The 27,002-nt window shown below is 43.0% G+C and overlaps 1 protein-coding gene across 5 annotated transcripts; it reads right to left on the bottom strand.

Annotated features, from left to right (window-relative positions):
* Positions 1-880: 880 nt before the first annotated feature.
* Positions 881-26,435, bottom strand: MILR1 (mast cell immunoglobulin like receptor 1). Of its 5 annotated transcripts, none has more exons than XM_047833154.1 (9): positions 26,179-26,435; positions 20,054-20,329; positions 14,608-14,895; positions 12,856-12,966; positions 10,915-11,004; positions 10,336-10,386; positions 10,135-10,203; positions 9,606-9,689; positions 881-4,094 (listed from the first exon to the last, which is right to left on the bottom strand). In XM_047833154.1, the coding sequence occupies exons 1-8, from the start codon at positions 26,306-26,308 to the stop codon at positions 9,634-9,636; spliced, it is 1,071 nt and encodes a 356-aa protein (XP_047689110.1). In that variant the 5' UTR covers positions 26,309-26,435; the 3' UTR covers positions 881-4,094; positions 9,606-9,633. The 5 variants fall into 5 exon arrangements, with proteins under 5 accessions (XP_047689110.1, XP_047689109.1, XP_047689112.1 ...); XM_047833153.1 differs by having other exon boundaries at positions 881-4,051; XM_047833156.1 differs by lacking the exon at positions 881-4,094 and adding an exon at positions 8,793-8,811.
* Between the last annotated feature and the right edge of the window lie 567 nt (positions 26,436-27,002).

Below are 27,002 nucleotides of genomic sequence, written 5' to 3'. Positions count from 1 at the left end.
AACACAGTTTATTCTTTGGGGCTTTAGTAGTGTCTTTGAAATGGGTTCTACTATCAGGAAAGAAGGAGTCTTTCTAGAATCTGCCACATGTGTATTGTCAAATACTGAAGATTAACATAAAACTAAACTTTAAAAAATTAGCACATTTATTTTTAAAACGCAAAATAAAATGTTAGATTGCATAATCTAGTGTTACAGTGTATTTTGTGTCTGCTTCTCATAGATAAAAGAAATCTTTAGACTTGTGTGCCGATTATGTTTGTGTTAATTATGCTGTCATTACTCACTTGGCAAAAATTCCAAATATATGGACAATAGTGTAATTGACTCCAAATACTATGGCCCAGCACCAGCAACCATCAGCCTGTGAACATCTTGCTTCCTCCCCCTAACACCACCTTTCCATTCCAGTTTGAAGCAGATTATGGGTATCATTTCGTCTGTAAGAATTTCAGTTAAGTATCTTTTGTTAACCGTTATCCCGCCTAAAAACATTAATACTAGATGATATGAAGGAATTATTGACAATTTCCTTGGGAGTCTGATGATGGTATTATGGCATTTTTTTTTAAACATCCTTATCTGAAAGAGACACATACTTAAATATTTTTGAGTGAAATTATACGATATCTGAAACATGCCTTAAAATTCTCCAGTTAAAAAAAAAGTGGTAGAATATAGATAAAATATCTCTGAGTTGTTGGAGGTGGGTGATGGGTACATGGAGGTTCATTGTAATGCTTTTCTATTTTTGCATATGTTTGAGAATTTTCATAATAAAAAGTTTTTAAAAACAAATTCTTTTTTTTTTTTTTTAATGTTTATTTATCTTTGAGAGAGAGCAGGAGAGGAGCAGAGAGAGAGGGAGACAGAGAAGCCAAAGCAGGCTCTGGGCTATCAGTGCAGAATACGATGCAGGGCTTGAACTCAGGAACTGTGAGACCATGACCTGAGCCCAAGTTGGATACTTAACTGCCTGAGCCACCCAGGCACCCCAAAACCAATTCTTTAATATCAAATATCCACTTGATTTTCAATTGTCTCATAATTTCATAAAATTGAAGTTGATTGTTAGGTCTTTTAGTCTCTCTTATCCCATAAATTTGAGCTCTCTCTCTGTTTTTCCTTTTTTAAGAAATTAGGCTGCTTATTTTACAGGCTTTGTCACTGTTTGGACCGTGCTTACTGCATCCCCATGAGGGTTTAACCTGTTCTTCTCTATATATAATTCCTGTAGAGTGGAAGTTGAATCCAGAGGCTTGATCAGTTTCAAGTTTAATTTGGGGGCTGGGGCGGGGAGACACGATTTTTCCTAGGTTGTGTTCTCCCATCAGGAGGCAGTAATGTCTGGTGGTTTCTCTTTTGGGGATGCTAGCAATCAATCGTTGATCAATGCTTAGGTCAGTCAGTTCATTAGAGGTGGCAAAATGGTGATATTCTGATTTTCTTACATCTTCATTCATTAGTTAGAATACTTCTGTAAAGAAAAACATCTCTTACTTGCTTAGAGGTATGAGAGAGGTAGGATAAATGCTGATTCGTCCCCTTTAAAGTTGCTCCTTTTGATGTTCAAATTGTCCTATCTTTAGCCAGTGGGAGCTTCTTCAAGTTGGCCTGGAGTCCTTTTGACATAACTTTAGTAGTGTTTGATAGCTTCCTTGATATCTAATGTCTGATCTAGAGATTGTATATTTCAGAGTTTCTCCAAGAAACCCTGGTTCCTTTTAATGGAAAACAGTATTTGGATGCTGTACTCCGGGTACTAGGGGTACTGATAGTTAGAAAGTGGACTTTGTGTCTAGGCCTTTTCAGTGTTCACAACGAGCATGTGTGTGTGTATGTATATGTTTTAATCAGCTTTGTTGAGATATAATTTATCTTCAATAAATTTACCTATTTTAAATGTACAAATTATGCGTTTTAGATAAATGGGTAACTACTACCAGAGTGACAATATAGAACATTTCCATCACCCCAAAAAAGTCCCCTCATGCCCTTTAGGACTGCAGGGGTTTTACTTAATCTCTTTTATCAGACATTTGTATTCCCATTCCAAAATCCCAGTTCTCAGGACTATTGAGGGTAATGATAAAATTAGAAAGCCACATCTCACAACTGCTCATTTGCTTTATTTTACCTTAATTACATCAGTCTCAGAATTGCAATACCAATATGACCCCTGTACGTCTACTTAAAAGTTTAAATTTCATTTTTGCATTTTGGGGTTCAATACTTAGTTTTAATATAACTAAGAATTTTTTAAGTTTTAAAACATTTTTCTAAAGCTCTCCATTGTACTGACAGGTCCCTTTATTTAGGTACCTTTTCCTTTTAGGGGCCTCAGCCTTCACAGGAGATTGTATTCCTGGTTTGACTGCTAAGGCATCTGCACTAATTGGCAACATAGAATGTTTACACTGCAGGTGAGGTAAGTAATATTTATGGAGGTTTTTCCAGATCACAGATGTCCAGCTGGAGTTCTACATCAGAATCCCCTGTGGAGCTTTTAAAAATCTGAATATATTTGAGCCCTATTCTTTCTGATAACAATCTCCGACCGTTGGGCCCACGCAAGTATATTTTTAAAACCTACAGGTGATTTCTGATGCTCACTCCAGCAGCAGTTCCCATTAAATCCATCCGAGAGCTGCACACCTGCATGGTATTGTTTTGATGTATTTTCCCTCCAATCCAATTATTTTTAATACATTTGTTTTTACCAAATACCCTTCTCACGTATTACATCACACCAATATCTATTGAAAGATGTTACTAAGAAATAGTCCTGTGAACTCATTGTTGATTTAGCCATAAGAGTGTTTTTGAAGGCATTTGTTTGCTGTTATACCACACCGTCCTGTAAGGAAGCATGGGAGAAATTTCTCTCAGATAATTGTGCTTCTCCTGAAGACCGGCCTGTTATTGTATGTGTTCTCTATGTATTCATCTTGTTCATTCAAAAAGGCTTTCTGAGCACCTGAATCCCAGGGACTGTAAGTGTTAAGGACGTAGTGGTGAACAACACAGACAAGTCCCTTCCAGGGGTGGGCAGGTGGGGACAGATGCTAAGCAGGAGGCACATGGACAATTTCAGGTAATTTCAGATAGTGATAGTGTTGTAGGTAATAGAACAGGATGATGTGCCAAATCGTGGCTGGGTAGTGTGTTTTGCATAGGTTGTCAGGGAAGCTCTGAGAACCTGACCTTCAAATTGAGGCTGAATGATACAAAGGGGCCAGGTGTGTGAAGATCTGGGGCGGTGGGACTAGCAAGAGCCAAGGCCCTTAGGAGGGAAAAGGTGTGGAATGATCAAGGAGCAGAAAACAGGCCAGGGGAGCCGGAATAGATGAGCATAGGGGAGATGGGTAGAAGAGGTCAGAGAGGTGGTCAAGACCCACATCACTTAGGGACACTTGGGTGGCTTAGTCAGTTGAGCGTCCAACTCTTGATTTTGGCTCAGGTCATGATCTCATGGTTGGTGACTTTAAGCCCCCCATCAAGTAGCCTTATAATGTTTGCAAACCTTATGCACACCTCTCTTTCTGCCCCCCTGCCCTCTGTCATTTATGTTTACTCTATGAATCTTCTTGAATCTTACACCCTTTATCTGTGTTCAGGTTTCTTCTTCAAGTATACGGCGTACTTCTTTCACTGAGAACATGATTGGAAAACCTCCTTCTCAGTCTTTGTCTTAAAATGCCTTCATTTTACCCTCAGTCTTGATTGATATTTTGGCTGATGTGGTAGATTCTTTGGCTCTCTTAAGTATCATCATGACCCTCCCATTCGGTGGCATCAGACACCTAAAAAATTACAATTCCCTTACTGCCAGGGTGTGTGTGGTTGTGAATGTCTTCCATTTAGACACGCATGCGTGGGATCTGGAAAGTAGAAGGGAAGGTGGTGGTTGTCGCTAAAAGGCAAATGTCTGCGGTGGCAGAACTCCACATCCCATGTCGAGCCTCCAGTTTCTGGGCCTGAGGCTGTTGCGGCAGGAGGCAACCAGGGTAACGGCAGCAGTAGCTCTCCGGTCTCCAGATTGTAAGAACATCTACAGTTAAGTTATTTAAGTTGAAGAGAGTTTAGCAGGGTTGCTAAAGGATACAAAAACAAAAAAAAAAAAACCTGTGTTCTGTATATCAACAGCATGAAATAAAATACAACTTATAGCATCAACATATCAAGTACCTAGGAATAAATAAGATCTGGAACAAAAGATGTGTAAGATGGGTATGCAGGAAATGATAAAATGTTAAGAGAATCCAAGAAGACAAAAACAGTGAGATGCTTGTAATGTTCAAGACTCATTATTATAACAATGTTAATGCTCCCCAAATGGATCTATAAATTCAATCCAGTATCAATCAAAATCCCTCTAATGTTCAGGGTTTGTTTTTGTTTTTGTTTTTGTTTTCTTTAAGAAAATAACAAGCTGACTCTAAGATTTAATGGGAAATGCAAAAGGTCAAGAATAGCTAAGACATTCTTAAAAAGAACAAGATGGGAAAATTTGCTTTTCCAGCTATCAAAACTTATTTAGAAGAGTATGGTGGCAGGGCACCTGAGCGTCTCAGTCGGTTAAGCGTCTGACTCTCGGTTTCAGCTCAGGTCACGATCTCATGGTTCGTGATTTCGAGCCCCGCATCGGGCTCTACACTGACAGCGCAGAGCCTGCTTGGGATTCTCTCTCTCTCTGCCCCTCCCACAATCACTCGGTATCTCTCTCTCTCACAATAAATAAATAAACTTAAAAAAAGAGTATATGGTACTAACGCAGGAGAGATAAGTAGAACAATGAAACGATCTGAAGCGCAGAAGGAAACACATTGTACATGGACATTTGATTGTGTGACAGAGATGATACAGCAGTTTGGTGGGCAAAGGACAGCTTTTCAGTGGATGGTGCTAGAGTTGGCTATGTTCATGCACGGGAGGGATGAACTATGATGTCCACACCACACACATCTGGGTGGATGTAGACCAAAATATGAAAGTCAAAACCCTTCAGAAAAACAGGCTAAGTAAGGGCCTCAAACAGGGATTTCATTAAAAAAAGAAATCCAAATGACCTATAAATATGGGAAAGTGTGTTCAACCTTATTAGTCTCAGGGAAACGCAAGTTAAAATCACAAAAAGGTATTACTAGATGCCCACAAGAATGGTTCAATTAAAATGACCGTGTGGGGCACCTGGGTGGCTTAGTCAATTGAGCATCTGACTCTTGGTTTCTGTGGAGGTCATGATCCCAGGGTCATAGGATCGACCCACATCAGGCTCATGCTGAACATGATGCCTCTTTGAGGTTCTCTCTCTCCCTCTGCCCCTCTCTCCCACTCATGCGCTCTAAATAAGTAAGTACATTAATTAAAAAAATAAATAAATAACGACTCACATCGGACTCGTGCTGAGCATGATGCCTGCTAGAGGTTCTCTCTCTCCCTCAGCCCCTCTCCCCTGCTCACGCTCTCTAAATAAATAAATAAATAAATAAATAAATAAATAAAATGACATCGTCTACCATTCAAGGGAATGGAAAGGTGATAGAAAGGTGATGGAACCACTTTGGAAAATATAATGGCATCATCTCCTTACATTGGGGATAAACATGGGGATGAATCCCATGACCCAGTCATTGTATTCCTATACATATTCAACATAGTTGCACGCACATGGAAGCAGCAGACATGTTGTTGCATAAGAGCAGTCACAGCTTCATTATTTGTAATAGCCCCAAGTTGACAACAACCCAAATGTTTGTCAGCTGCAGAATAGATAAGTTACAGTATATTCAAACAATGGAATACTATTTAGTAGTGAAATACACAATTAAAGCTGCATGCTGCACCTCACAAATCTCACAAATACAATGTTGGGCAGAAAAAAACCAGACACAAGAATAACTGCTCCATGATTCCATTTGTATTCAATGCAAAAACAGGCAAAACTAAAGACAGTATGGAAAAAGAACCAAAGTGAAGCTGAAATAGACCTGAAAACAAAGTAGCTATTGAAATGAAAGCTCAGTAGGTCTTTTCCTTTTCCTTTTCCTCTTCTTCCCTTCCTGAACAATTCAATCTGAAAGCCAGAACGTGTGTGGGGAGCAGCAGGGGGGGGGGGGGGTGGCGGTGGAGTGGGAAGCCACAGGAAGTCGCAGCTGGATGGGGAGGGAATCGTGAGGACTATGGAAGCATATAAGCACACAAAGCACTTAATAGCAGCTGGACACTGGTATGCTCAACACATGGCAGTTATTGTTTTCACAAAGGAACTTTGGCGAGATGGCGTAGCCACCACCTCTGTATCTTGTGTCACATCCTCGGGGCCTCACCTCTGATTCCAGCTGCATCTGGGACTTCGTTCACTTTGTGTTGACAGCTTCTCACTTCAAGCGTGCAACACATATCATTTTCTGCCCTGGTGCTTTGCAGTGCCCTGCGTGAGACGCCCATGGAAACCCACTTGGAATGTCCACATGCACAGCCTAGAAGTCGGGGAGGCATCCCCTCCTGGGACAACCCTCAGCCAATCAGGGATGGAAGTCAATGGGTAACCGCTTCTTACTATCAGTGCTTAGGCAGACAGTTCTTTTTTTTTTTTTTTTAATTTTTTTCAACGTTTATTTATTTTTGGGACAGAGAGAGACAGAACATGAACGGGGGAGGGGCAGAGAGAGAGGGAGACACAGAATCAGAAACAGGCTCCAGGCTCTGAGCCACCAGCCCAGAGCCCGACGCGGGGCTCGAACTCCCGGACCGCGAGATCGTGACCTGGCTGAAGTCGGACGCTTAACCGACTGCGCCACCCAGGCGCCCCATAGGCAGACAGTTCTAAGAAACATCTTCTCATTGCTCAGAAGGTTCCAGTGAGATCAAGCCCCAGTTGCCCAACTCAACAGTACACCCTGGTACTGGCTTTTCCTCCAGTACCTGATGCTTGCGTCACCTCCCAGATAAATTATTTGCTCAGAAGGCTTTATCTCAGGCTCTGCTTTCAGGGCTAGCCCAGGAAAAGACAGGGTATCAGAAGGCCCTAGAAAGCAGTGCTGGGAAGCGGAATTACCCCTTGGATGGATGGCAACATGTGATGTTGGAAGGGGGTGGTGATAACACTTGCACGCCATAGCCTCCCAATTACTTTACAATTACCAAGACCTTCCCCTGCAGTGGGAAAGGGGACGGAGGTAGAAAGTGAAGCACTAGGCTCTTCCATGGTTTTAGCACTTGAAAGGCACAGGGCAATCATAATTATATGGATTGTGGACTTGGTTGGCTTCTACTAAGTGCTTTAAAAGCTTTGCAAGGAGAAAATGAGAGGCTGTCGATTCAGGGCATGCTGTGAAACCCAGAGGCATTCTGGACTTCAAAACTCCAGAAGGTCTTAACTGGATCAAATCCAATTCCCAGTAAGGTTTCTGGCTTGCTGGCCCCTCCCCGCCCTGAGTTGACTTTCCCTCCTCTGAAATGTTTCACTGTACCTGCTCTCTCACTCCCAGCGCCTGGGGTCACCTGACATATAGGCTACCTGCACCCAAGTCCTTGTCTCAGGCTCTGCTTTAGGAGGGAGCCCAAGACAGAAGAGGCCAATGGTGACTGAGTTGCCAAGTTTATGACCACAAAGACTTCAAGATTTCTAAGGGGAGCAGCCAACTGGTATGACTCAAGAATAAGCATCATACCACAAAGAGGTAGCCTTTTAAAAATTCTTATTATATGCCTGACCCTGTTCCAAGCCCTTTACATTCATTACCTGAGCTAATTCTCACAGTGGCTCCATGATGCAGGTATTTATTTGTCTCCCCCGCCCCCCACTTTGCTCTCACCCCCCAGATGAAAAAAAACTGAAGCCCATAACTTATCCAGAGTCACACAGTTAAAACATGACTGAGCCTGAATTCAGCTCAGTCTGTTTGACTCCTTACTCTCTTAGCCTCTGTGACATACTGATTTCCCCCAAATACAAATATCAACAGAGAAAGGGCAGAAATTATGCTCATGAATGCTGCCTTATGACAACACAATCCTCTAGTCTGGACCTGTGTGCACAGTATCCCTTCCCACCCTAAGAGGCATTTCCATGGCCAGTGCTTCTGCTGATCTTTGCTGGGACTGAACTCCCAATTCAACCACCACTAAGCTGTGGGTGACCTTGTAAAATTACTTACCGCATCTGAGTCTAAGTTTCCTTACCTGTAAAAGCAAGTTCATAATATCGGCCTTACAGAATGTTATACAGTTAGTGTCTAATAACTGGTAGCTGTGCTTTTTCTAGTCAGAGGTCCACTGTTGGAAGCGATTAAGACAGAGGTTCAGGCAACACCCAGAAGAAGAGCAGAGCAGAAAAATTTTGGCCATGTTGTTTTGGTTGTCTACAAATGCCTTTTGGCTTTTATTGGATGTTACTAATAACTCCTAGGATGAGAGGCTTAAACTAGAAACCATTTTGTCCCCTGTAGGGGTCTGAATGGGTGGCTCCCCAAAAAGATTAAGTCCGTGTCCTAACTCCTGAAACCTGTGAATGTCACCTAATTTGAAAAAAGGGTCTATGCAGCTATAATTGAGGATCTTGAGATGAGGCCATCCCAGATTCTCCAGGGGGTTCCGAGATCCAATGACCAGTGTCCTTATAAAGGAAAGGCAAAGGACGAGAAGGCCATGTGAAGACAGAGTCAGAGACTAGAGAGATGTTGCCACAAGCCAAGGAACACCAGGAACCACGGGAAAGTGAAGCAGACGAGCAGGATTCTCCCTTAGGGTCTTCAGAGGGAGCCCAGCCCTGCCGACATCTTGATTTTGGATTTCTGGTCTCCAGAACTATGAAAATAAATTTCTGTTGTTTTAAGCCACTAGTTTGTGGTAATTTGTTAAAACAGTCAAAGTAATCCATTCTCCTTTCTCCCACACAACACTGTTCTCTCTACAGAATGCTGCTGGGAAATGCAGCACATAAAGGCATGCCTTTGATATTAGCTAAGTCTTGAGGACTGAGGAAGTCCATGAAAATCAATATAAATGTTTTTGCAGCCTTCCAAAATCTGAGAGCAAACCAAAACAGCAATGGGTAATAAATGTGTAACTATAGGGACTGTTTTCTTCAGACACATTTTCAAAGGCACCAATTTTTGTTTTAGAATTTAGACACGAAAAGCACAGTGGTCTAACAATTACTCTTTTTTTTTTTTTTAGAGAGAGAGAGAGAGAAAGCATGGGAGGGACACAGAGAGAGAATCTTAATCAGGCTCCGTGCCAAGTGGAGCCCCGGGGGAGACTCGATCTCAGGACTGTGAGATCATGAGCTGAAATCAAGAGTCCAATGCTTAACCAACTGAGCCACCCAAGGCGACCCACAAGTACTCTTTTTTAACGATGTGGCAATGGGGAGAGAATGGTCCATGCCTAAAAATAGCGAAAGCATTTAAAACCTGTCACCAGTCAGGATCTCACCTGACAAAACTATTATCTGATGACAGGATTGGATGTACCCAAAAAGGAATAGTGTTTGATCATGAAAAATAGTCATTTATTTTAGGTAACCAGTGAGATATTTTTAAGTATCAGTCAAATTTGCTTTTTCTTCATGTAAATCAGCTTCATAAAAAGCATCTTACTCTGAGATGTAGCTTGGAGCTTTAAATGTCATCTTCTGATGAGCTCAGAATAGATAGACCCAGTTTTACAATCATTACAGGCTTCTGAAATATAAAAGAGAAAATAATTCAATAAAACTAATGTATATATCCATAGAGTCTCTAAAAACCAACCACCACCACCCCTCAAAAAAAAAAAAAAAATCTCATTTTAGTAGCTGGGTGGATTGACAGAACCAAGAATTAACTGGGTTTTTTTTCCTGGACTGTATACAAACAATTTATTCTTTAAAATGGTTTAGGAGTACCCCCGTATCCTCCTCTCTGAGTTTTTTATACGTCACTATGTCACATCCTTCCCTCTTCCCTACCCACCCGTCTCCCAATGTCATTTGTTAGGAGCTGTGGTATTGGTTGCTACTGGTACCCTAGGTGTGCATGTTGCCCCCATCTACCCCGTCCTTGGGCTTCTAAAGCCCCAGAGTATGGTGGCCTCACAGGGACCGCGGTCTCATTTTGTTAGCATCTCTTATCCCAAACTGTGGCTCACCACGACCTCCAGGTGCCACCTCCTGGAAAATGGGGGTAGCATAATGTATCTCCTGGGAGTGTCCAGTTCCTGGGCAAAAGACAGGGAACAGAGTTACTAGGCCTGTCATCCGAATCTCTGATCACCATTTCGAGGGCAGGGTTTAGCCAGCTGCCCTCGAAATGGTGTGCAGCCTCTAGACTTTTCCCAGAGAGCACTCACCATCTTGGGCTGTGTGAACACACTGCCTTGGTTCCAAGCCTGGCACAGAGTCTATGGGAACGAGATAAATTGGGAGTCAGTGGTGTTTGCATAGTACAGAGCAGGTAATTTGCTTAGCGCCATGCCTGGGGACAAGGCCGGCCCTCAGTCAGTTGGCCGGGTTTATTCTCATCGTTACCAAGGCCCTGCCCTGGGTCTATTTACCATAAAGCAGCATATGATGCCTGCATTAAGAGGGGGTCATAAGAGGCTCTGGAACACCCTGCGGATCATTCCGAATTGACATTAAAATATTTCCACGATACGTTGTGAAGTGAAAAAAATCAAGGCGTAGGATGACATGGCTATGACCTGCTACCAGATGCATAGGGTATCTGTGGAAGGATTTTAAAAACCGATGGTTAAACCGGCAGGGTGGAACTGGACGTCATGGGTCGGAGGGAGCCCTTGTATTCTATAACTTTTCTTCATTTTTTTTTTTGTACCCGTGTGTCTGTACAACCTTAAAAATTTTTTTAAAAGACGAAACCTGAAACCAACCAACCAAACCAGTCAAAATACCCAACAAAGTTCTCTTACCTGCTTGAGTTTCACAGACATTTGCGTATATTCCAATTTCCATGGGTGTATTTCCATAGTCTCTGGGTGCCTCATCTCTCATAGCTTTTCCTACGTAAATTGGTACAGACACATTAAACCAATTCAGCCACATTTTTCTCATTTCCTCTGCCAAGGAGCCGAATCCCCCAAAGTTCCAAAACAAAGAATGACCCTGCTCCGATGGCCTACACTGTCATCCATTGAAGGAAAACCATGGGCTCAGTGAGGAATCCATATCACCCGCTTCTCCAAGCCAGAAGCCCTTCTGATTTATTTCCCTGGGTCTGCAAGGAACATCCTTTGCCCACCAGATTACGCAGATTGCATTTGGGTTGGCCAGAGACACATTTTCTTTCCTTTGCTGACAAAGAACAGTCTGTAAAAAGCTTTGCAATATCTGCAAGAGACAGTAAATTACCCAGCCGAGTTCTATTGAATCCTGGCCAGTAATCAAGAATGCTAATTCCACTTTTGCAAGACCCTGGGCTTTTTGTAAGAAGGGAAGACAGGTTGTAAAAAGGTATAAGATGTATACATTTTGACATCTAGTTTCAAGTTTTGTGTCAACTGAGTCCCTGACTTCTCTGACTTAAAACTCTCTAGAGGAGGCACAGGTGGCTAACAGGCATCACTTAGGTCTCTCCCTAGCTGTGACAGTATCTCCCCATTCTACAGGTCAGAACACTGAGGCTCCAGCAAGTGAAGGAGCCTGCCCAACGCCCCTCGGCTCACTGGTATGGAGACATCCTGGTTTTTTGTGCAAATCTTGATATTCCTCCATACTTGTGGGCCAAGTGAAAAGGCCAAATTTCAAAATCTTAAGGAGAGGTGGTCCAGAGAGGTGACTGGCGAAAAGCAGTGCCTGGGGCTTGATGCAGCACCTGAGGTGAGGCAGAGGCGTGTTGCTCGAGTTCATCTTCAATTACGGAGCTTCCTCGGAAGGGCAGGGCCAGCAAGGAGGTGGACAATTACAAGGCAAAGCTCTTGCCTTCGCGGAGCTGGCGGTCGGGACCCACCACCTCATTTGCAGGGCCCAGTGCAATGCGAACATGCGGGGCCTTTTGTTAAAAAAATTATTAAGATTTGTGTGCCCATGTTTACAGCAGCATTACTCACAATAGCCCAAAGGCGGAAGCAACCCAAGGCTCCACTGACAGACGAATGGATAAATTTAGCGGATATATGTATTTGTATCTACGTATGTATCTGTGATGGAATATTCTTCAGCTTTAGAAATGAAGGAAATTTCTGACACATGCCCAACATGGATGAATCTTGAGGATGTTACGCTGAGTGAAATAAGCCTGTTACCAAAGGTGAGACACCCTAGGATTCCCTTAGATGAGGTCCCCAGAGTAGTCAACTTCATAGAGGAAGAAAGGAGAATGCTGGTTGTCAGGGGCTGGGGTCAGGGGAGCTGAATGGGGAGGGTTTAGTGGGGACAGGATTTCAGTGTTGCAAGATGAGAAAAGTTCCGTGCACGGACGGTGGTGATGGTTGTGGAGCAGTGGCAGTGTCCTTATACTGAACTGTATACTGAACAGTGGTTAAGATGGTAATGTTTATTGGTTTTTTATGCGTATTTTACAATTTGCTTTTATTTTTTTAATGCTTATTCATTTTTGAGAGAGAGAGAGAGAGGGAGGGAGGGAGGGAGGGAGGGGCAGAGAGAGGGGGACAGAGAATCAGAAGCGGGCTCTCAGCTGACAGCAGCGAGCCCAGTGTGGGCTCACAGCTGAACTCACCAGCTGCAAGATCCTGACCTGAGCCGAAGTTGGATGCTCAACCCACTGAGCCACGCAGGCGCCCCCTTCGTCGTATCCCATTTTTAATTTTCCTTTCCCTTCCTCTTCACCTTCTCTCTTGTTCTCTGTATCCAACGCCCACGGAAAACCGTGAAAAGCTGCCAAAAGAACTTACCTGCTCTGTACTTTGGTAGTATCCAAAATGTCAGAATTGGGATTATCACCATTAGCACCAGCAATAATCCCAGAAGCAGTAGCTGCACACAGAAAGGACAGCTGCCTCCACCTGGAAGAAGATAGCGGTTCATTGGTTACCGCACAGCTTTCTTTTCCAATGACATTGAACTGTAGAGTGTTCTGGAAAGGGCAGTTTACAACCGTCTCCTAAATTAACTAATTTAACTGCCTCAGACCACTATGGACACCTGCAACTCTTGAGAGGTAACTTGTTAGTCAGTGAAGTTCTTAAAGTCACAACCAAATACATCTTCCACAAGGGGTCGCACAAAGGAAGAGAAAAACAGCACAGCCTTGAACCAGATTCCTGGCCACACTGTTAGTCATAAGGCTCAGAACAGCCTGGCCACTTACTGGGCAAAGCCCTTAGTCATGTTGGCATGATTTATGTCACCTAAACAGCTACCGTTCGTGATTAACTACACGCCAGATGCTGTGTTAAGCACTTTGTGTGCATTGCCTTATTTATCTCATTGATATCACTCCCATTTTACACATGAGTAAGGCTCAGAGAGGATAGAGGACTTTCCTACAGTCACACAGCTAGTAAATGGAAGGGCTGTGGTTTGTAGGCAAAAGCAGGACTCTGGAGCCTGAGTCCAACAGGCTGCCTCGTCTGTTAGAACTTACCAAAGAGCAGGGTGTGGGCTCTGTTCTTCTGTGGATGAGGCTAGGTGAAGTGTTCAATGCCCAAGTGTGCCTACTGCCTTAGCTAACCTCATTTTTGTTCTACCCTCCTCCTACCTCGACAAGTGTCACTTCATAAGGACCTGGAAAGCCAGGTTTGAATCTAGAATTCTCAGACTCTTCAGACTTCTGTGCCAGAATATGGCAGCATGAAGAGAGGCAGCCCTAGCCCCAGGCCCAGCCCAGCTTTCCACTCGAGCTCTGGTGTGCATCCCAAGGGGCTTCGCCTGCACGTGGATCCTCTAGCCTGCATGTCCAAATGCTGTCCACACCCCCCCACAAGCAGCCCCCTACACTTGAGTCCAGGGATGCTCCTATCCTTACCCTGGTACAATCTTGGGAGGATGAGCTGGGAACAAGACTTGTGTAGGCCCTGGAAGGAGGCTTCTGATCTGACTGGGTAGGGAATTCAGGTGCAGGTACCCATAATATGGTTTAGGAAAGTGGAGATACAGGGTCCAGGTGGGCACTTTCTCATGTTCCCCTGGGCCCCTCGGCCTGTGGGAAGATACATGGCCAAGAAGCACCAAAGCAGTGCCTTCCAAAACACAGGACTGGCACAGGGGCCCTTCTCACCACAAGGGTGGTCCCAGAAGTCTAGACTCACCAAGCATTAGTAGTGGGCAAGAAACAGCCAAATGGGAGGGCACAGGCGTTAGAAGTCAATGAAAAAGCAGAAGAAAATCAAGACCGGGCTCCAAGCCCAAGAAAGATGCAAATTCTAATGTGCTAGCTTAGAACCTGGGCAGTGGGAGATCAAGGCAGGAAGCAGGGTCAAGTCAGGAAATCTCACTGCAAGGTTTCTTCCTGACCTAGCTTCTAGGCTTTTCGTCTTCTTTTGAATGGCAGAAAGAAACCCCATCAGAATTTGTGTGGAACCTTCCAAAGGAAAGGCCTTTGGATGCATACAGCCAAAGTGGGAAGTGCGTGGGCAGGGGAGAGGCTGGCTGCAGTTTTTGGAAGCAAATCCAGAGCCTGTCGAAAGAGTTCAGGTAGCCCTTACCTGTCAAGGGATTGATGAAGACTGGTTGACTGTATTTTGCGTGGTCAGGCAATTTGTTTTCAGCTTTGCACCTATACTCTTCCCTTCCGCCAGTGCTTTTCTTGGTTAAGTTGAATTCAGCGGGCTCCCTTACGTACTTGGAAATGGCTGGTGATATGGCAGTATCTTTTTCAAAGAAAGTATAATTGATGGGCAGAGAGCCGTTGAGTGAGATGCAATGCAGTATTATATGTCGTTCTGTTTCTATTTTAATGACGTTAACGTTCAGCACTGGTGTAATCACTGGGTCTAGGCAAATGAAAGTATGTGTTAAAGGGATGAGCAGAATGGATTCACCCACTCAGTCCACCAGCATGGATTGAACCTCTATTCCTGACTGTGGACACAAAGATAATGACACCCTTCTTGAGAAGCCAAGGAGCTTGCAGCCCAGTGGGAAAGACCAATGGTATATGGTTAGCTCCACTCAATGTGGCACAAGCTGGGTGCTGAGAACACCAGAGGGTAGAGGGTGTCTCTTACTTTGAGGAATCAAAGCACAAACTTGCCTTTCAGCAGAATTCTCCATCTGTTTATTGTTGACAACGAGTGTAATTCTGTCAAAGATCTAGTTCCAAGTATGAAGTTGAGAGGCGCTCTTAGTCCCAGTCTTTATAAGGCTACATTGTTTTTTTTTAATCAAATAAATCTAAAAATATAATCTTTTCTAACTGTATTTTTATTTATAGAATTCAGCTGAATGATTATCTTCTACTTCCTCCCACAAGCAGGAAGTAACCCTGATAGATTCAAGAGAACTTTTCAACAGGAAGTGTGTGGGTCTGCTTAACTCTGTCAGGGAAAACCCTGTGGTATGGGTATTTTGTGGGAGAATCCAGCTATATTATTTATTTAATAATTCAGTAATAAAGCAGTATTATAGGAAAGGAAGGATAATTGTTGAGTATCCATCATGTACCAGGCTTGCTATTCACATTACCTCATTTCACTTTGTAACAACAGTACTACAAGGAGGATAATATCATGCCCATTCCGCAGATGAACCAACTGTGATTCAGAGAGGTAAGAAACTCACACAGCTAGTAAACCAGCAGATCCAGGGCCAACTCTCAAACAGATTTTTTTTTTTTAACAATATCAGTTTGGCACAGAAACAATGAAATACAAGGACCCAAGTATAAGTAAAAGCAAGGAAAATGATTTAGTCTCCTTGCTCCACCCCTCCCTTGAGCAGAATCCCTGAAGCAACATCCTTGACAAGGCAGCACCTGGTTGGTGATGGTGGCCTCAGAGAGCAACTTTGGGAAGAGCACTGATGGGACATTCTTCCAATGGAACTGAAATCTATATCCTGTAGTGTTCAGGAAGGAGCAGTTGAAACAATTCATGAGAAAGCAGGGCGCATGGACTCCTCACTGAGATGGGATGATCCAAACTGGACCAAGGACTAATATCTAAAGTGACTGGAAAGATGTAAACTTTACTGAGAGTTTGTGAAAGGACTGACTGGTAAAAGGGTGTCACAGCATCATGGTGATCAGAGTAAGGGAGTTGCTACTCTTCACTAACCCAGTTATATTTTTAAAAACTTCAAGGAGTCCTTTAAGACTCATTCAGCTGCCACGTTTCCTTTAAGACTTGCCTAAATCCTCCAGGCAGAAGTGCTTCCTCTTCTGCCTCCTCTCGTCTTTGGCCCATCCTCTTATGTGATACACTTGGGTGTCTCATGGTCCCCTCAAATGTAATCTGTTTGAAACTGAACTCTAGCTGATCTGCTAGTTAATGAAAAATCAGTAGGTAGATAAGCATATAACAAAATCCCATTCTTTAAGAAATGTTTTTATTAAAAAAAGAAATGTTTTTATTTAGATATATATTCATTCATCCACCCATCCATCCATTCATTTACTTACTTTACCATGGTAAGAAGAGTTAACAGGAGATCTACTTTCTTAAATCTTTAAGTGCTCAATACAGTAGTATTAACTACAGGCACAATGTTGTACAGCAAGATCTGGAGAACTTACTCATCTTGCATATACCCATTGAACAGCTCTCCATTTCCCCCACCTCCCATTCTTCTAGTTTTCCCCATCTCAGTAAATGCAGCACTCCTATCGTGGATCACATTAGATATCTGGAAATCATTTTGATTCCTTCCTCACCTTCACTACTGTGAATCCAAATCCAATCATCAAACAAATCCTGCTGCTTCTTCCTCCAAAATATACCTGGAATCCATCCATGTCTGTCCGTCCTCACCATTGTTTGTCTCCTGGATGACTTCAAGAGCCTCCTAACCAGTCCCCAACTTCTCTTGCCCTGCCTCACCTAGAATGTACTTTGAAGATGATAAATTGGGTCATAGGCCCTGCCTGACTTGACCCCTTCCCACTCTAGTCTCACCTGGGGTTACACTCTCCTCACTTGACCTTTGGCCATACCAGCTTCCTATCAGGTCCTTCCCAACCAGCCAAGTTCTTTCCCAAGTTGGAGCTCCTGAACAGGCTAGTGTCCCTTGACTAGAGCCCTCTTTCTCTGTCTCCTTGCATAGCTAACTCCTCATTCTTCAAGGCTCTACTTCAATGCCATCCCCTTTGAGAGGCCTTCCCTAACTACCCTACCTAAGTAGATCACTCCACCATGCCTTGCCTCACTCCATCACTGTGCCAGTTTCTTTTTTCTTCATAACAAGCAATGCCGTTTGTGATTATGAATCTGTTTGGGTACTTGGGTTTTGTATCTCCCCAACAAGACTGTAAGCTCTACCAGAGCAGAAACTTAATGTATATCCAGGGTTTGGCACATTTGGGATATCATCAAATATTTGATGATTGAGTCAATAATTAGTGAATTTGTGTTCATGGCTCATATCCCTACTGGGCTGGGAACAAGAACATGTCTTAGGCATCACTGAAACCCCAGCAACACCCAATACCCAACACAATTACTTGCACAGGGTAAGCACTCAATAGATATCTACTAATTGGATCTAAATGGGGCTGAAACAGTCTTATAATCTATCAAAATAGTTCTACAGGACAGTGTAGTTGCCATGACAAATTGCAGGAAACTTGTGCATTTACTTGGAAGGCAGGATGTGGGAAGACTTTATACATATCTGTGGGACAGAAGCTCAGGAAATGAAGACTTGGGGTTTTTTTAATCAGCTGATTTAAGGCTTCAGTCATCAAGTTCATAAACCATCTAAAACTGGGCTTATTCCTTACAGGAGTGTAGGTCCCCGTTATTCAAATGGAGGAAACCCACACTAATAGTGGGTCTTGACATCTTTTCTCACACTGAATCTCAGTGATTTGAAGGACAATCGTATGTTTTCTCTGCCAAGTAAGTGCCTACTCTCCTCACCCCATGCTGCCCACAAAAGACTGAGATTCCCACCCAGAGTTAAAACCCATGTTAAATGGTATTTTCCCATTTAACCCATTTTAATGATTGAGGGCTGGAGATATAGCAAAGGCGCATCTAAAGGGAATATGCAAAGTTGCACGGGAAGCCAGGGGTGCACAGGTTCCCCAACGCTCACCCCGTTGCTCTTTCTGCAGTACAAGGCGGCCCAGTCCAGCCTGGTGGCCTAGATGGACTATTATCAGCGGAGGGCCTGCCCTCACGTCATGTACCACATCCTAAGACCATGTTTGTAAGGATTTGCCCCTTCTTCACTCTTCTTCTACAATATGGCTTCTGTTCATTTTGGGTTCAAAACTGTCCTAAAATGGTTGGTTTTAACCGGGATCTCCTAAAAGCCTTATGCAGAGATTTGCATCTGTAATCTCATGAATATGTCTCAGGAAAAGTACCCATCACTATCATTCGATTGTTAAGACAGCTATAACCTAAAATGCTAAGAACCCTTGCACTAGAGCAATGGCGCTCAGTAGAACTTTCTGTAATGATGGAAACGTTCTGTCTGCACTAACAAGGCAGCCACCGGCTGGCTGTGGCTATTGAATACACTAAGAAATTGAGCTTTTTGCTTCATTTAGTTTTAATTAATTTGGATGTAAATGTAAATAACCACACGTGGCTAGTGGCTACTATGCTAGAGAGCACAGACCTAGAGAATCACTCAAAGATTCGATCAGTGAGTCAGAGCTCTTATGTTTAGAAGCCTCCAGGTTCCATGCCCACATATTACCTGGAAACCCTCTCTCCCTCTCTCAGAAGTCCTTTATCAAGGTCACCTTTATAAATGAGACCATTAATGCTAGGTTGTGAGAGGCTTGGGTGGGAAGATGGGAGAGAAAAATATAGCAGTAATAAGATGTGGTTGGGCAGGAAGAGTGCTGGCTGGTGGGATGCCTGCTGGGTGGTCACTGCAAAGGGAAGAAGTTGGAAAAGACCTGGGGCTTTGAAGACCTTTGCCGCAGGGTCCAATACTGATTCTAAGTCTTCTTGCACCTTCAGAGAAAAAGTAGTTTTTGCCTACGTGATGGGAATCCTAGAATAAAGCATCTAGAAAAGATCTCAACAATTTCCCAAATTGTTCACATCAGGCTTTTTGTCTAAGGCAATCAGGCTATCATTATTTGAAATAGCAATGAGTCTTTGGAAGAGGTATGCCGGATTGCCACGATGTCATTCCCCAAATACCAGCCTTGGCAGTTGGCCACCATGCCTGCTATCTTCCACCCAGCCGAATACGACAGGCACATCTGTGGAAGCCCAGAAGGCGCAAACTGAGTGGTTGGTCATAAGACACTAACCTGGGGCGCCTGGGTGGCTCAGTCACTAAGCTCCCACCTCTTGATCTCGCCTCAGGTCATGATCTCACTGTTTGGGAGATTGAGCCCTGCGTTGGGCTCAGCGCTGACATTGCAGAGCCTGCTTGGGATTCTCTCCCTCTCACCTTGCCCCTCCCCAACTCGCACCCTTGCATGCACGCTCTTTCTCTCTCTTAAAATAAATAAGTAAACATTAAAAAAAAAAAAAAAAGATCCCAACCTAAATGGGAGTACTTGCTTCAGTACAACGATCTCAGCCACAGAGGGCTCACCAAAGATCCTGCCTTAATTCATTGGGCCCTATGCAAGATCAGCAAATATCTATCCCAATCCCAAGACCTCACTCTTAGGAGCTCTGTTAGGAATTGGGTCCCCCTTCTTCTGGTATTATGTTTTCAAAACTGACAGAAATAGGAAAGAAAAACTTATCTAGGAAGGAAAATTGGATCGACCATTTAACATTTCATATTAAGTCTGGCAACGATGACCCTATGTATTATAATAGCTTAAAGAAGTCTATTAATCATTAAAAAAAAAGTCTTCGGAAGAGCAAGCAAAATGGAATTAATAAGAATAAAGATCTCAGTGACATACTTTCCAAGCCCTTGAGTGAGTATTCACAGGAGAGCAGAGAGCCCATTCTAGGACAGGAAAGTATCCCACAAATCACAGGGCCCCCCCAGGGATGAGTCTCTACTTACCAACAAAGGTGAAGTTGAACTCATGACTGTATTTGATAACTGAACAGTTAGAAACTTGGACTTTGCATTTGTAGGGACCCAAATCATGGGCTTCTGAGACGCTTAGGTTAAAAATCATGGGTTCGCCTTTGCCTTCCTGGGTTCTCAGGTGCTTCTCATGCCGAAACAAAAGATAGGTGATCTGTAGTGATGGGTTCTGGCTGGAACAAATTAAAGACACATTTTGACCCCTTGTGACTGCATTTGTTTTTGAGTTCAAACTTGGAGAAAGGAGTTCTGGAAAACAGAGTAACACAAGAAAAAAGTCTTTGTTAATGTCGCTTAATAACTAAGTGGTAATCTGGCCACATTTTGTGGGTCAAGGGGTAGAGACGCTCATTCCTGGAGAACTTTCTTGTCGGCCCAGCCAGGCTGACCGGTGTGTGAGGAAAGCCTCAGCACCTACAGAGGCTCCTTCCAGTGACGGATGGGTGGCCTTGACCAGCCCTTCCGTGCTTGCTAGCTCTTCTGCTGGTGAGAGCTTGAAGTGGACACTCTAATGTTTCCTTCTTTCTTTTTTTAAATTTAAATCCTAGTGAGGGGGCGCCTGGGTGGCTCAGTCGGTTAAGCATCCAACTCTTGGTTTTTGGCTCAGGTCACGATCCCGCGGTTTCGTGAGTTCGAGCCTCACATTGGGCTCCAAGCTGACAGTGAGGAGCCTGCTTGGGATTCTCTGTCTCCCTCTCTGTCTCTGCCCCTCCCCCACTCGCGCTATCTCTGCCTCTCTCGAAATAAATAAATTAAAGAAAATTTTCATTCCAGTTACTTAACGCACAGTGTGATATTAGTTGCAGGTGTACAGTGTGATAAAAGACACTCCCTTAAGACTGGCTGTGCTGACTTAGAGATATTAAAATTCCGGGGCGCCTGGGTGGTTCGGTCGGTTAAGAGTCTGTACTCGTGATTTCAGCTCAAGTCATGATCTAACGGTTCGTAAGACCTAGCCCCTGTGCTGACAGCACAGACCCTGCTTGGGATTCTGTGACTCCCTCTCTCTCTGCCCCTCCTCCACTCTCCCTCTGTCTGTCTGTCTCTCTCTCTCACTCTCACTCTCTCTCTCTCAAAAATAAATAAACATTAAAAATTTTTTTTGAAATAAATATTAAAATTCTAGGTTCTCTGACCAAACATTATGTCTGGTGACCTTTTTGGACCACTATTTCTTTTAAATTTCTTATTTTGAAAAAAAAAATTATTTAAATTTTTTTTTAATATTTATTCATTTTTGAGAGAGGGAGAGAGACACAGAGAGAGTGAGACATAGAGAGAGACAGACAGACAGAGGGCAAGCAGGGGAGGGGCAGAGAGAGAGGGAGACACAGAAACTGAAGCAGGCTCCAGGCTCTGAGCTGTCAGCACTCAGCCCGATGCGGGGCTCAAACCCGTGAACTGTGAGATCATGGCCTCAGCCAAAGTCGGGTGCTTAACCAAGTAAGCCACCCAGGCGCCCCGGAAAAAAAAATTATTATTTCAGAAAAATTTTAATACAACAGTAGAGAAGAGTACGTAATGATCCCCCAGGGGCCTACCACCCATTTTCAACAAGTATCAACTCGTAGTCACAACTGCTTCATCTGCCTCCCATCCCATTCTATTATTTTTATTTTTATTTTTATTGTTTTGTTTTTTGACGGGGGGGGGGGGGGAAGCGGCATGTGAGTGGGGGAAGGGCAGAGAGAGAATCATAAGCAGGCTCCACGCCCAGCACAGAGCCCAACTCTGGGCTCGATCTCACAACCATAGGATCATGACTTGAGCCGAAATCAAGAGTCAGACACTTAACCGACTAAGCCACCCAGGCACCTCCCCTTCCATTATTTTAAAACAAGTCCAAGACCACATATTATTTCCTCCATAAATTTCAGTATTGAGAATAAAAACAGCCCTTGACAAGTGAGAACCGGCCTGGCTAGGAAGTGACCCACCGCTAAGAACACCAATACCAGACAAAGACCCTGTGACCATGTTGGATTGAGACAAACACAAGATAATTTCACGATCATCTCCGAACGCAGATAAAGATGTGAGCATCGTCCAAACCATAAAAATGGCCAAACATCCCCCTGAACTGGCTGATATGAGTGACTACTGAATCTTCATCAGCCCTGACTCTGCCTTGCTCTGTTCTTCGGGTCTTTTAGATCGTAATTATTGAGATGGCCAAGCATATCACTATCCTCACTCCCTGAAAGCATCCAATCCAGAGGAAAGCCTGCTGCTTTGAATCTCCCTCCAAAATCACCTAACATAAGTCCAAATCTTATCATAAGATTCTAACACCTTCTTGCTGAGACATCCCGTGGCTCCCATGGGACACACTTGCTGTCACTTCCAAGAGTCAATACACCCAGCTTTGTTCAACTACACATGTGTCCTTGGTGATCTTTGCCTGGAGGACAGTGATAGTTTGTAGCTCTAAAAGGTAAAGATTCTTTTTTGTAAAAATACCATTATCACACCCAAAAATTAACATTGTTTTTGAAATGTTGTATCAAACATCTAGTTAGTATTCAAGTTTTCCTGTCTCCTGGTGGGTTTGTTTTTGTTTTTGTTTTTGTGTTTTGGTTTTTTAGGATCCAAAACGGTGCATTGTAATTAGTTGATATGTTTCTTACATCTTATTTTTATTTTTATTTATTTATTTTAAAAATTCTGATGTTTATTTACTTTTGAGAGGGAGAAATGGAGAGTGAGCAGGGGAGGGGCAGAGAGAGAGAGGGAGACACAGGCTCTGAGCCGTCAGCACAGAATCTGACAAGGGGCTCAAACTCACAAACTGTGAGATCATGACCTGAGCTGAAGTTGGACGCTTAACAGACTGAGCCACGCAGGCGCCCCTATTTCTTATGCCTTTTTAAATCTGTAGATGTTTCCATCTTTTTCTTTCCCCCTGCAATTTATTTGTGGAAGATGGCAAGCTCTTTGTTCGATAGTGTTTTCCATGGTCTGGATTTTGTTGATCACATTCCCATGGTATCCTTTACCTTGGTCCTCTGTCCCTTGTCCCCTGAATTTAATGAAATTTAGATTAGCTTTTTTTTCTTTTAAGTTTTATTTATTTAAGTAATCTTTACACCCAATGTGGGCTTGAACTCATGACCTCAAGATCATGAGGCTCATGCTTTTCCTATTAAGCCAGCCAGGTGCCCCCAGATTAGCTTTTATTTAGCAAGAATGCACGAGGGTAGTGTGCACTTCCATTACGAGGCACATAATGTCTGGTCATCTCTCTTTTTGTTTCTTAGTCGGCTTTGACAATAATCACTTGGAAGCATTATTTGATTAGAGGTTGCAAAATGGTGATATACTAAGTCATTCCTTTTCCATTTATTATCTGAAATAATTCTATAAAGAGAAACTTGCCCCCATCAACTATGGTTATATGGAGATACAGTTTGCATTGAAAAAGCAGGATAAATGCTTGATTCTCTTCCTTTATTGACTGGTTCTGAAAATAATGAGTTGGTTTCCTAGCATCTTGTAACAGGATATTTTTCTTTCACTGTTGTTATTTTTTTGTTTAAGAATCATTATGAACTTGGGGCACCTGGGTGGCTCAGTCAGTTAAGTGTCCAACTTCGGCTCAGGTCATGATCTCATGGTTTGTGAGTTCAAGCCCCGCATCGGGCTCTGTGCTGACAGCTCAGAGCCTGGAGCCTGCTTCGGATTCTGTGTCTCCCTCTCTCTCTGTCCCTCCCATGCTCATGCTCTGTCTCTCTCTATATCTCAATAATAAATAAATGTTAACATTTTTTTTAAAAAAGAATCATTATGAACTCATAGTTTACATATTTGATGTATTTCAATCCATTGCAATTATTATTTTTATTGTCCCATTTTTTGGCCATGGGAAGCATCTCTATACCAGCTCCTGAGTCCTTTTTTGTTTTGTTTTTTGTTTGTTTGTTTGTTTGTTTGTTTGTTTTTAAGTAAGCTCTATATTCAATATGGGGCACAACATGGGGCTCAACACGGGGCTCAAACTCATGACCCCAAGATCAAGAGTCACATGCTCTACCAGCCAGGAGCCCCTCATGAGTCCTTTGACACTAGCTAGTAGTCTTTGATAGCTTGTATATTTGTATTTTATTATTTTAAAATGCCAAGGAAAAAAATAACCCTCATCAGAAAATCTAATGTAAAAGAATAAAATTATTAAAGAATTAAAGAAATATTAGAAAATGTTTTTATATCACCTGAGAAGAAAATCTCTTCCAAATAAGATACAAAAATTGGAGCCACAAAGAAAAGACTGAAAAATTGACTCTCCTAAAACTTAAAGCTTTTCTATGGCAAAATTAAGACAAGTGACAATCTAAAAGGAAATACTTAACATATAAATGAAAGCAAAGATTTTTCATGTATATATATTTTCATATATGTATATATATAGATAGATATAGATATATAGATATGTCAATGGCAACTGAATAAGAAAAAGACAAATAAATGGACAAATAATATGAATAGGTAATTTCCAGAAGAATGAATGCAAAAGGCCATTAAATAATGCTAGGGCCACGGGACAGTTTGGGTGGAGGAGGAGTTTAGGCCCCTCAAAAATGTCATCAAGCTCCCTTCCCCTTTTTGATCTGGACAACTGACATTTTCTCAGCTTCTGGAAGCTCAGCTTCAAGATAAAGCCTCTCCTCTCCTTCCAACCAGACGGCTGTCCCTAAATTTCCTTTCCATAGAACTTCTGGAGCTTTCATGACCAATAAACATGAAGAAGATGCTCTGGCTCACAAGTGATGAGGTCAAAACAGCACTGAGATATTGTTTTTTACTCATCGGATTGGCACAAATTTAAAAACAGATCGTGTCACTGTTGGAGAAGGCTGGGACACACTCACCCTGTGACTGGGTACCCGGTCTGCGTGTTGAGAAGGCAACTTAACAATTCAAATGTACATGCCCTTTGACCCAGCGATTTCACCTCCAGGATTTTATCCTCCAGAGATGCTCTCCCCCTCTCCTGTGTCCACAAAGGATGTTTACATTACAAAGAAAAAAATGGATAAATCAGTAAGGGGGGTGGTTACATGAACTATGGCTGAGTCACATTATGAAATGCCAAGCAGCCGTTGAAAAAAGAGAGGTGAGTCTACATCTACTGCTTACAAGGATTTCTGTGATGTATTGTCATCTAAAAATAGGACTCGGCCCCTGGGTGGTTCAGTTAAGCATCAAGACTCTCGATTTCAGCTCGGGTCATGATCTTGAGGGTCGTGAGTTTGAGTCCCACATGGGGTTCCGCGCTGACAGTGGAGAGCCTGCTTTGCGATTCTCTCTCTCCCTCTCTCTCTGCCTCTCCCCTGCTCTGTCTCTCTCTCTCAAGTAAATAAATAAACTTTAAAATAAATTAAAAAGGACACGTCACAGAAGAGTTTGTTTCCTATGGTACCGAATAGAGAATGACTGTTGATAAGTGGTTGCTTCTGGAAATGGAGAATTGGAGAGCACAACAGCACTTTCATATTTCATCTAGTCACAGCAGCATGGGCTGGCATTTACTGACAGCTTACCATATACCAAGTTCTGTGCTAAGGGACATGGCTTGTCTCACCGAGTCCTCGTAAGAACCCTCTCAGGTAGGTGATGTTATTATCCTCACATCACAGAGGAAAGAGATTAAGTGTCAGGTAGTTACATCAGAGAGCCAGCCTGCCTGCTGGAAAATGGTAGAAACCGGGGTTAGGACCACAACCCTGGCTGGTCTAGTTCCATGATGATAAACCACCTCCCAATATATATTTTTATTTTGTTGCTTGGATTATTTTACAATGATTATGTGTTGATTTTCTAAATTAAAAAAAAAAAAACCAATAACAACAGAGAAAGAAAGAAACATTTCAGCGTAAAAGCAATCTCAACATTTAATCTCTGAACCTCAGCAAAGAGCCTTCAACTCCCTCCCTCCCATCATTTCCTTTTAAACTGTAGGTAACAGAAAAGACTTGACTTTGGTTGTTCGTCAAAAAGCAAAGAAAGACTTATTCGTGAATGGTCGTGCTGAAAGCTGACCATCTTCACGTGTCGGTGAAAAGAGTTTTGGTAAAAGAGAGAAGGAAGTAAATGAAACTTACTGTTCCTCCATTCACAATCCAGGGCAGCTCTTTGAACTGAGAGAGAGAAAAGGAACATGAGAAAACTCTTTTTCCACATCACGTTTTGGTTTGGAGACACAAGCTTCAAAACGGCAAATGAGCCATACATGCGAGAGAAGAAAAAAATGCCCTAAAAGAACAGTTTCTTGAAACAGCTCCAGAAGAAGTTAGGGAGGAGGACACAGGAGGCATGATGACCCCATACTGGTGAGTCATTTAGGGAACTTCCTCTTTTTTGACAACGTAAAAGACATTGGAGGTGCCTAGACAAGTTTGAAACAAAATATGATTGGTTGGTTTGACCGACCTGTGTTCCCCCAATGAGTTCTTGTACTAAGAGACTGGTGGTTCATGGGTTCAAGCCCCATGTCAGACTCTGTGCTGACAGCTCAGAGCTGGGAGCCTGCTTCAAATTCTGTGTCTCCCCTTCTCTCTGTCCATCCTCCACTCACACTCTGTCTCTCTCTCAAAAATAAACATTAAAAAAAATTAAAAAAAAAGAAATGCCTTGTATTAAATATTATATTAAATGCTGGTTCTTAGGCCCCACTCCAGACTTACTAGGAATAAAACCTGGGACTCTGAATTGTAACAAGGGCCCCCAGCAGTCTCTGAGTCTCTACGTTACAACCCAGAGAGGCTTGTGATTCACTTCTACTCCATCTAGAATTCTCCTGGCTCTGTGAAATGTATGCAGAAGTAGAGTCACATAGCTGCGCCTGGGCGGTTCAGCCGATTAAGCATCTGACTCTTGATATCAGCTCAGGTGGTGACCTCGGGGTCATGGGATCGAGCCCAGGGCA

This window comes from Prionailurus viverrinus, chromosome E1, assembly GCF_022837055.1.
Source record: "Prionailurus viverrinus isolate Anna chromosome E1, UM_Priviv_1.0, whole genome shotgun sequence".
Taxonomy (NCBI): domain Eukaryota; kingdom Metazoa; phylum Chordata; class Mammalia; order Carnivora; family Felidae; genus Prionailurus; species Prionailurus viverrinus.
Note: the sequence above shows the minus strand (reverse complement) of the source record. Positions and strands in the feature narration are given on the sequence as shown.